Source organism: Solanum pennellii, chromosome 6, assembly GCF_001406875.1.
Source record: "Solanum pennellii chromosome 6, SPENNV200".
NCBI classification, from domain to species: Eukaryota; Viridiplantae; Streptophyta; class Magnoliopsida; order Solanales; family Solanaceae; genus Solanum; species Solanum pennellii.
The window spans coordinates 53,096,865-53,107,032 of NC_028642.1; the positions used below are offsets into that span (position 1 = coordinate 53,096,865).

At 31.0% G+C, this 10,168-nt stretch overlaps 2 protein-coding genes across 3 annotated transcripts; both read right to left on the bottom strand.

Annotated features, from left to right (window-relative positions):
• Positions 1-1,248: 1,248 nt before the first annotated feature.
• LOC107023846 lies at positions 1,249-3,443 on the bottom strand. The gene is made up of 2 exons (XM_015224665.2): positions 3,191-3,443; positions 1,249-1,661 (listed from the first exon to the last, which is right to left on the bottom strand). Exons 1-2 carry the CDS (start codon positions 3,244-3,246, stop codon positions 1,406-1,408), a joined length of 312 nt encoding a protein of 103 aa, XP_015080151.1. The 5' UTR covers positions 3,247-3,443; the 3' UTR covers positions 1,249-1,405.
• A 1,812-nt stretch (positions 3,444-5,255) lies between these two features.
• Positions 5,256-8,156, bottom strand: LOC107023470 (ACT domain-containing protein ACR11-like). 2 transcript variants are annotated; one of them, XM_015224172.2, is made up of 10 exons: positions 7,812-8,156; positions 7,283-7,337; positions 7,051-7,176; positions 6,874-6,968; positions 6,601-6,685; positions 6,441-6,500; positions 6,109-6,164; positions 5,876-5,981; positions 5,683-5,751; positions 5,256-5,584 (listed from the first exon to the last, which is right to left on the bottom strand). In XM_015224172.2, exons 1-10 carry the CDS (start codon positions 7,946-7,948, stop codon positions 5,522-5,524), a joined length of 852 nt encoding a protein of 283 aa, XP_015079658.1. In that variant the 5' UTR covers positions 7,949-8,156; the 3' UTR covers positions 5,256-5,521. The 2 variants fall into 2 exon arrangements, with proteins under 2 accessions (XP_015079658.1, XP_015079657.1); XM_015224171.2 differs by having other exon boundaries at positions 7,051-7,179; positions 7,812-8,135.
• Positions 8,157-10,168: the final 2,012 nt, after the last annotated feature.

A 10,168-nucleotide genomic window follows, 5' to 3' on the forward strand; every position in this document is an offset into this window, starting at 1 on the left:
AGCTAGTTCAAAATTGAGTCTTCTTGACAACTTGACAAAAATAAAGATAAAAACTGTGGACCAATGAGTGTTAACTATCAAAACAAAAGAGTGTGGTTGCTCCATTACCCAAACAATTAAGTGTGGTATACAGTTAAGCATTATCTCTAGGTTCCTCCGATACCACGAGCAATCTTGTGGAATTTAAAATATGAATTTCCTTTCTATTTTCTAAGTTCGACCTACTTATAAATTAATAATAATATATTTAAAGTTACTTACACTGAATTCTTATGTAATATTCTTTTTCAAAAATACTAATATGACATGTCTTTTGTTATCCCAATTAAGATAATCAATGTGTTTTTTAGACATATTTTTAAGAGTAAATTTTAGAAATATTAAACATAAAATTCATACTAGCGTTTTATAGCTATAATTTTGTTATTTAAGTTTCATACTCAAATTATGTTTGTTATGGAATATCTTATTTGTATAAATTGCGGCAATTTGTATGAAAGTTGTGGCATTTTGTATGTAAATTATGTTTGTATATGTATTTGTAATTTGTGCTAGGCTAGAGTGGCGAGCGAGATTCGGAGAGAGCGAGAGGCGAGCGAGAGAGGGCGGAGAGTGAAGAGACGTGAATTATATATGCATATTGGTTAGATAATTGTATATATGTAACTACTGTATCATTGATTGTGTTTGTATATCTGCATAAAATCTGAATTCATATACAACTGAATCGAGTTAAAACATTTATATGTATATATCAAATCTCTCTCGCTTTATACAAACACAAATTATACAAACATTTATATTTTATATAATTTGTGTTTGTAAAAGCGAGGGAGCGAGAAATGCAAAAGAAATCCGAGGAAGGAAAAATTTGTAATTGTATTATTATAAATGTATAGGACGGAGAGATCATATGTATAAATATTTGTATACACAATCTCTCTCGTTTTATACAAACACAAACGATATATTTGTGTTTGTATAAAGTGAGAGAGGCGAGCGAAAGAGGGTTAAAAAAGAAGAGAGTAGCGAGCGAGATTTCAAAGAGAGGGAAGAGGAGCGAATTACGAGAAGTTTGTTGGGAACTGATTAAATTAAGCTGTAAAATAACATTTATTGAATTAATAATTTATTATAATACACAAATATCAAAAAATACATTTTTTAAAACATCACTTCAATTGGACCTCACGTAAACCTAGCGTGAATGAAATTAACAAGTAATTCTGCTATATATAATATTCATAATTTTTCCCAACATTAGTTTGATGTAATTTAGATAAGATAATATTATTTATAAATTTGACATGATTGTTTACAAAAACAAAGCAACTTAAACAATAGGAGGATACAACATTTTAGAGGTACAAGCAAATTACATTTTGCAACAAATTAATTAATTTAATCATAGATAATCTTCATGATTAGAAAACCAATTAACAGCTCCATAATCCTTTGCTGCAGCAGAAGGAACATCTTCAATGACTTTTTGTTGACCCTTTGGATAAAATATTCCAGTGCGGTCATCTGGGACCCACCAACTATCATCATGATTATTTTTCATCACACTCTTCACTTGATCTTCACCGTTCAATTTAACTGTATCACTAATCATCTCTGGTGATGTGCTTTTCCTGTGATACGCTTTACGCAGAATTGGCCTGTGTACAACACACTATAAGACTCGTCCTATTGATTCGTTTGATACGTGAGATTAGAATAATACTCCCTCTGTTCTATTTTATGTTTTATTTTATGTGATATTTTTCACATTTCGAGATTTAAATAAGTGTATCTTTGATTATAAATTTTTCATAGATTCTTTTAATATTTTGAATTATCAATTATTGTGATTTATAGTACTCTTTACGTAGTTTATAAATATATAAATTTTATTCCAAAAAAAAATGAAGATTCCATACGCAAATGTTCGATCAAAGTTAAATTATTTGATTTTCGAAAATGGAAAGCCACATAAAATGGGACAAAGAGAATAATATTTTTAAAAAATATGTTTAACTTTATCTCTTTTTTAATTTAATATATTAGCTAATTTTGCGATAATTTTCACACAAAAATATTGAAATTAGTTATGTTACGTGAAATGGTGGTTATACTTAAACTTCAAAATAATAATTGAGAAACTTGATGATTAACTTCAAAATTTATTTTATTTACACTATTAATAAACGAAACTTTTGTAGCATTACTTAATTCATATATTTTGAATGCTTCTTCGATCTGATAAAAGTCATCTCGTCTCAGTTTTAATCATATTGAGATACATTATTATTATTACTTATTAGAATTAATAACAAGTTAGATTATCAGCCCCATGTAATCTTTCATCGGATATTAATGGACAAAAAAAATTTATGATTTCATTTTGATTGGTTCAATTTAATTCAATTTGTCCATTTAAAACGTGTGACATATAATACTGCTAGATAATTATATGATATAGAACAGTCTGATTCATTGGACAAATGATCATAATTCACATATTTCTGACAAGAGTTACATATATATGGCCACAAAATTTAAAATTAATTTTATTAGCTGAAATAAATAGTAAGAAAATATCTGTGTACTATTTTGATAGACGACTATTCATGATAATTTTTCATTTTTATATCCTTATAAATTTGCTTACTTGCACTGTGCCTTTCAGTGCAAAAATATATGGATGTAGTAGGACTTGAATAATGATCGACAATAATAATAATGAAATTTTCATTATTTCTTTAAAGATTACCTCACGTAATTTTCACATCAAATGAAAAAAGTTAAATAAAGGTAATTGTTAATATTAAAAGTCCATTAGTGAAACCAATTATATGAATCTTTTTTCTCCTTTGTGACTTAGTTTAGCAAACTTTTCCTTCATGTGATTAAATTATAATATATGCATTTCCAAAAATTGCGTGTTTCCATTGACAGTAGGCGTATATATTAACCACTTTCATAATAAGGAAGGATATCTCAGTTTTAGATGACAAAGTTGAGGAGTATATCAGACTCTTTTTAGAAAATAATACTGTATATATAGGTCAAACCAACTTTTTAAAAATATATAGTAAAATTTTGAACATCAATAAAATTCTTAATTTCGCCATTGAGTTAAATGTACGTGTTCATTCTCTTTTTAAACAAAAAAAAAAGTTTTGGTTGAAATATTTTGTAAGCTTACTTGATATACATGAAGTTCATGGACTGTGCTCCTCTACCGGCAGCTGCAGTTGCCATTTTTTCACTTCTTCACTGCTGACCAATTTGTTGTATTTTTAAGTGATGTATTTGCTAGCTAGCCAAAGGCTTTTTCATATTTATAGTGGTTCAATATACTTACAAGTAAAGGGTGGTTAGTTAATTGGTTATGGATAATTTAGTTTCCCAAGAAAAAAGGCTAAGGATCGATCCTTTTTTAAAAAAAAATAATAAAATCGTCGTATCAACATAGAAGAATGATGGACCATAATATGATAATGTTAGTTCCACAGGATATGGAAGTATACTAGATAAAATTAACTTCTATCCTTTTTCTTTATCCCCTATCTACTTGTAACAATTATTATTTTTTCTTTTTTAACTATGATGTTCGAATTAATTTTGTACATCTTTAATTTTATGAAATATTTGTTACTTTCTACCATCAACATAATTATATATATTTCTTCTTTGGCTCATAGATAATGGGATTTGGGAGGTGTATGTCTAATGATTGAAATTTGAATTTACAGAATTATTGTTATTCGTGTGACGTCTTCATAATTGAATTGTTCCCTTCTGGAACAGGGAAATATAAGAATTTATCTATTGAGGCATTAAAAATAATATTCTTTTTTATAACATATTAAAAAATAACAATTTCTCCTTGTTATATTCGGCTATATATAAGCTGTTGAATTGAACGAGTTATTAACCCGTCCAAATTTGAGCAAATAGGGCGAATCAGGTAATATCATGGGCAAATTCATTTATTTTTTTATTTCCAGAAATTTCAACCAGAAAAAAGAAAATAAAATAAACTAATAAATTGGTTGTTTCAAACATTATGGGGCTTTGAACCTGACCTTGTAAGCAAACTAACGGTACGAGTCTCGTCCAACTTAATTATATACCCTTGTTTGATCAACTAGTCACAAAGTTTTGAAAAATAAAGATTTTTAGTAAAAATCTGGTAACAAATTTGTGACTATATCAACAATAAATAAAGTAAATATTGATTGTAGTTAAATTACTTTCAAATAAATTAATACACAGGTGGGGAAGGTGAGGAATAGTATGATTAAGTAATGTTTATCATGAACGTAACATGCTTTTAGTTAGTCCTTGAATTGTGGAAAGGCTATTAACAAAATTTTGGTCGATAATTGACTTGGTTAATTAGATGTCGTAGATGAGATTATTCCTTCAAACAATATTTTATATCCTCAAGAAAATTAAAAGTCCTAAAAGAGTTTTTTTTTTTTTTTTGGGTGTCATAATACACTACTGCTGAAGTGAATAGTGAATATCCATTTTGCTAAAATAATGAGTTGGTGCAATGATTTTCTCATCCATCTAACTGGTCCACACACCTAACTGGACAATGGAAATATGGTTACATTAGGAAAGTTTCTTTTTCCACTCCTAGTTCAGTGCTCACAGGCCTTATCTTCACTTCATCTACAGTGAACAAATTTCAGCCACAATCCAAAATCCCTCCCCCCCCCTCCCCACACACACACACCATCCTCCCAGAACTCACTTATGATACTAGACTGAGTGATATGCATTAAGTATCCGCATTGAAGTCTGACTATTCTGAATTCACACCACGTAAGGTTCCATCCACTACATCATATCTTTGGTAGTAGGTAATATGTTAGGTTGGTGTAGCTAGCATGGAAAATGGCAAATCACATCAACAACACAATCATTATTGATTGAAAGTAAAGGAGGAAACCATGATTAATTGATATTTATGCAAGATAAGTCCAATTTTTTTTCTCATTTCAAGTCAAAGTAAAGGAGGAACCATGATTGATTGATATTTATCCAAGCTAAGTCCAGTTTTTTTTTTTCTCATTTCAAGTATTTCCGCGACTTGGCTTACTAGAGAGCCATCAACAACAACATACTAATGTAATCCCACAAGTGGGATATGAGGAGGGTAGTGTACACGCAAACATTAACCCTACCTTGTTAAATAGAGAGGCTGTGTAAGTTCGATTGAATTGGAAGGTAGGACAATCATCTGTTCCACCTTCGTGTTAATGAAGCTGATTGCTCAAATTGCTGGGATGAAGGATGAATGATAATTGTTTTTGTTTTCCTGTTCTGAAAACTTGTATCATTAATGTATACCAATCTACATTGTTACAGCAGTATTGAAGCTATGATTCTGAGTTTCAAGCATATTTTCTCTGTTTACACCTTGGAATGGATCGGTGCTGCTAAAACCAGCAAGCTTCATTATCTTGAAAATTGAAAGTACTTGGTTAACCCTGTTGACAATTTCTCACTTTTCAGCATTGGATTAAAAACTTGCATCCTCTGTTGTTGGTCTCCTCAAGAAATAACGCAGGCTATTCGCAAGAACCTACAAGGTTCAAGACTGAAAATTGTCAATAACTTTCTTCAAGCTACCAAGGTCTAATGAAAGAAATTGTATATTGCTTGTAACTTAGCATCGGTTACCTGTTGAAGGGGCTTGATCAACGCTTTGCCCTTGTAGTTGACATGAAATTTCGCCTTAGCAAGCAATCCCTACACCAAAATGGAACTTTTCAACTCTATACTAACTACTGCAGGTTGATACTTATTAGACGGCACAGCCACTACCTAAACAGTTTGGTGAAATGATTTGGAAAACCGACTGAAAAAATCTCACCTCAGTATCGAACTCTCCTGATTCAACATCAACGTTTATGTCAGTAATGGTCTTGACAAGATCAACTATCAGTCCAGGTCTGTCTGCTGTCTCTACACAGAGTAAACTGCAAAATAGAGGCATTTTACTATTCTCTTATAGTTGTGCACTAAATGGATCACTTAATGAGGTTGATTATTAAGTCTAGCAGTATCAGTATGTACTGATCAAAACCAAGGGAAATATGACCTCACCTTCTTTCAGGAGCATCGTCATAAACATGGATATGGGTCGCTATGTCCACGTCAATCTGAAAATTTTCAGCACAAACAACAAAGTAAGATTTAAGTTAAATGATTGATATGAAAGTTTATGTACATCAAGCCTTAGTTTCTGTATCAAATTTGTACTAGAAAGAAAGCTATTAGTCGTTACTATGATGCAAGGACTAGCAGGAACCTCGCACATTCAGAAAACAACCCCCCATTCCCACATGTTCAAAATAACCAATACAGATGTGCATAATCTACTTAACGGTGTATACACACACTGGAGGCGAGGACAGCATATATAGGCTATTAACAACCTTCTGATATGGTTGAAAAACACCGAAAGCTTCTCCCATAGCTAATCTGGAGCTAGATTCCTGCACCAGAAATTATGCAGTAAGAAGAAGCAGCCATATATGAATCCCTCAGGAGGTACCAGATCAAGCACTGATGCTCAATAATTTATTGAAGTTCTACCGGGTGGTATTCCATCATATTATTGATGATCGTCAAACGAATTGCTTCAAGCAGCTCTGGATCATCGACCTTCCTACCCGTAGAACTAGAAACAAGTCCCAATAGCGAAACAATCAGAATTTAAATCAGGGAACTAATGTTGTTAGACGCATAACAAAAGATTCATTCGGAAGTGTTTTCATATATCTGGTGACTGATAACATACAACGCTTAAGTATAAGAGAAACAGAAAAATCACCTAGCAGCACAAAGGAACCAACAACATGAACTTACGCTTTTGTGATGGCGAATGTGTTATGCTTCCCAGATGAATCAAGACAGACATTAGCCTTGACAACATTCAGCCCAAGGTTTTTTAATGCATTCATCTGAAATACATTTGCAAATCAAGATCAGAACTGACAGCAAATAGCCCTCAACACTTGAATCATAAGAGTAACAGATTCTTACCGTGTCGAGAAGTGCCCCAAGGCGATCCCCAAAGGTAACCTCTACAATCGTTGCTTCTGGATCTGAATCCAAATCAATTACAACTTTGGGTGTTGGAACTGCAGCAGTCTCTTGTGAACTTCCATCCTGCTTGACCAGTTATTACATGAATCAAAAACAAACATCTCAATCTCAGATCAAAAATTAAATAGCAAGGAACAATTACTTAAATCAGCTAATATGCTTAAGATACCTCCACAGCTGTAGCCGATGCTTTCAGAATAATTGTACTCCCAGATAAAGCTAATCTGGAAAAACAAAGTATATTGGTTTCAATTGTTGCCCATCTAATACTACAGTAATTCCAAGTCCATATTAAGTACTAAACTTTAGGAAGTCCATAGATCTAATTCAAATATTATCTTAGTATCTCAGTTGGTTGACTATACATAGCTCGATTCCCCATCTTGTAATCCCCTCCTGATTTCCCTTTTCTCTACCCGCAATTCAAATAATAAAAAGAAAAAATTGCCCTTTCCTAATTGACCAATTTATCTCACAAATTTAACCAGTCCTTGAGAAAGTACCAACTACAGATAATCTCAATCAAAGAGTACATAATTTATTTAGCTGCATTTCAAATTTTGTGATTAGGTTAAATGATGTTAGTTGCCGACTAGAAAATATTTATAAAAATTGGGAGAAAATAAGGTTCCACAATCAATCGAAAGCAAATTAGCTAAAGATGAATTAAACCGAATTCAGAGAAAAATGTAGCTTACCTCTTGGGTGTAACGTGCAGTTTTTGGACTGGATTCAAAGCTAAAGACCCATTAAAGAAGCCTGGAATTGAAATGGGTTGCTTCTCTATAAGTTTTAAACTAGTTGGGATTCCACAAGAAACCATAGCCACAGCCATTTTCAGTTCAATAATATTAAGAAAGAAGAAGATGCAATAAAAAGTAGAAACTTTATTCCTATTCTTATCTTAAGATATATATTAGAGCAGAAGATATTTAAGAAGATGAAGCTATAGGGGCTAGAAAATGAATCAGATTGCTTGTTCTAGTAATATCCGCCATTAAAATGACAAGCCACCTATTATTGACTTTATTTATAATAAGTATTTATATATCAACAACTTGACAGGCACAAATCTGTGGTCCTCCTTTTGTCTTTGTTGATCAAACTCAGCCGAGCAGATCACTCTATTCTATCTTTTTGATGGATTGCGGGTCTGATTTTAATTTTAATTTATGTGATAATTTGATATAGAATTTTTTTAAAAAAAATTGAAATTTATGGTAGAAAATAGGTAAAAGTTGATGTTTTTTTAATTATAAAGTATTTGATTAGGGATAAAACAAACATTTTAAAGTTTGAATTATTAGTAAATATAAAAACATGTTATATTTTTTAACAATTTTCATACATAACAAACACAAAAATTTGTATATTTCGCTATACATATACAAAAGAAAGCAATTGTATATAAATTATTTCTGTTTTGGTATACATATATAAAATATCAATTGTATAATGTGTTTGTATAAAACGAGAAAGAGAGAAAGACAAAAGAAAACTGGGCAGAGGAATATTTGTATGGTATAAGTTATAGTGTATAGGACGAAAATATATGTATTTGCATGTGTATATACAATTTTCTCTCCCTTTATACAAACAGAAACACAATTTATACATTTCTTTTCTGTTTGTATAAACGAGAGAAGCGAGGGTGGGGCGAGCGAGGTCTGAAAGAGCAGCGAGCCAGATCTGGGATAGGGGAGAAAGGGGAACAAAAATATATGAATATACATACAATTTTCTCTCGCTTTATACAATACAAACGTATTTTATACATTTGCGTTTGTATAAAAAGCAAGAGAGAACGAGAGTGGCAAGCACGATTCATCAGAAGAGAGGCAAAATAGTAACAGTTTGTTATGGTGTACAATTAAATCAAACTATGATTATAATATTTAATTTGAATTGATTTGCTATTATATATAGTTTTTCCTATATTTTCTTTGATGGACTAAAAAGGAAATGAGTCATACAAATTTATACGAGTAGTAAATAAGAACTTTGATTAAGGATGACAATTGGACGGATTGAATCAAATTTGAACGAGTCATAATGAATCAAGACAATAAACGGGTCTAGAATCAAGTGGAGTGGATAATGGATTATAAAATGTGTCAAGACCCAACTCAACTCAATTTTTATTAGGTTTTGAATTGTTTTAATTGTTCTTTTACGATATTTTAATATATAATTATTAACTTATTTTTAAAATAAAAGTATTTTAACAATATTTCTCTCAAGTCGATTTCGGCTTTATATCAATTTAATATTTAATAGATTGAATTGGATTGAGCTAGTAAATGAGCAGGTATGAATTGAATGAATTAAATGGGTTGAATTTGATTATCAACCCCTATGTATTATTAATAGAAAGATTAGTTAAGATTTAAGAAGAGTGTTAATTTATGTAGAGATAAGTTATTTAAGAATTACTTTATCAACGATATATTCTTACAAAAGGGAAAATGCACAAGTACCCTCTCAACCTATGCCCAAAATTTCAGATACACATTTATACTATACTAAGGTCCTATTATCCCCTGAACTTATTTTATAAGTAATTTTCTAGCCCTTTTCGGCCTACGTGGTATTAGTTTGAAAAAAAAAAGTCAATCAGCGTTGGGCCCACAAGATAGTGTTACGTAAAGTGAAAAGGGTAGAAAATTATTAATAAAGTAAGTTCAGAAGGTAATAGGACCTCAGTATAGTGTAAGTGTGTCTCTAAAATTTCGATCATAGGTTGAGGGGTACTTGTGCATTATCCCCTTATAAAATAATATATACATTTCTTTTGCAATTATTATATGGGTTAGTTTTGTGAATTAATATAACACATCATTCTTTTCAAATATGATATAACTTATGTAATTTAATTCGTGAATAACTTACTTTAAACTTTATGTCTTGATTTTATTTGTTTTTTGGCTTCTTTTTTCCTCCTATATAAATAAATTAGGCAAATTATCGCGCTTTGCGAGGTAGTGAACTAAGTCAATAATCTACTTCTGAATATTTGATAATATAAGTGTTTTTGAGAGGGTACAACCTACGATAA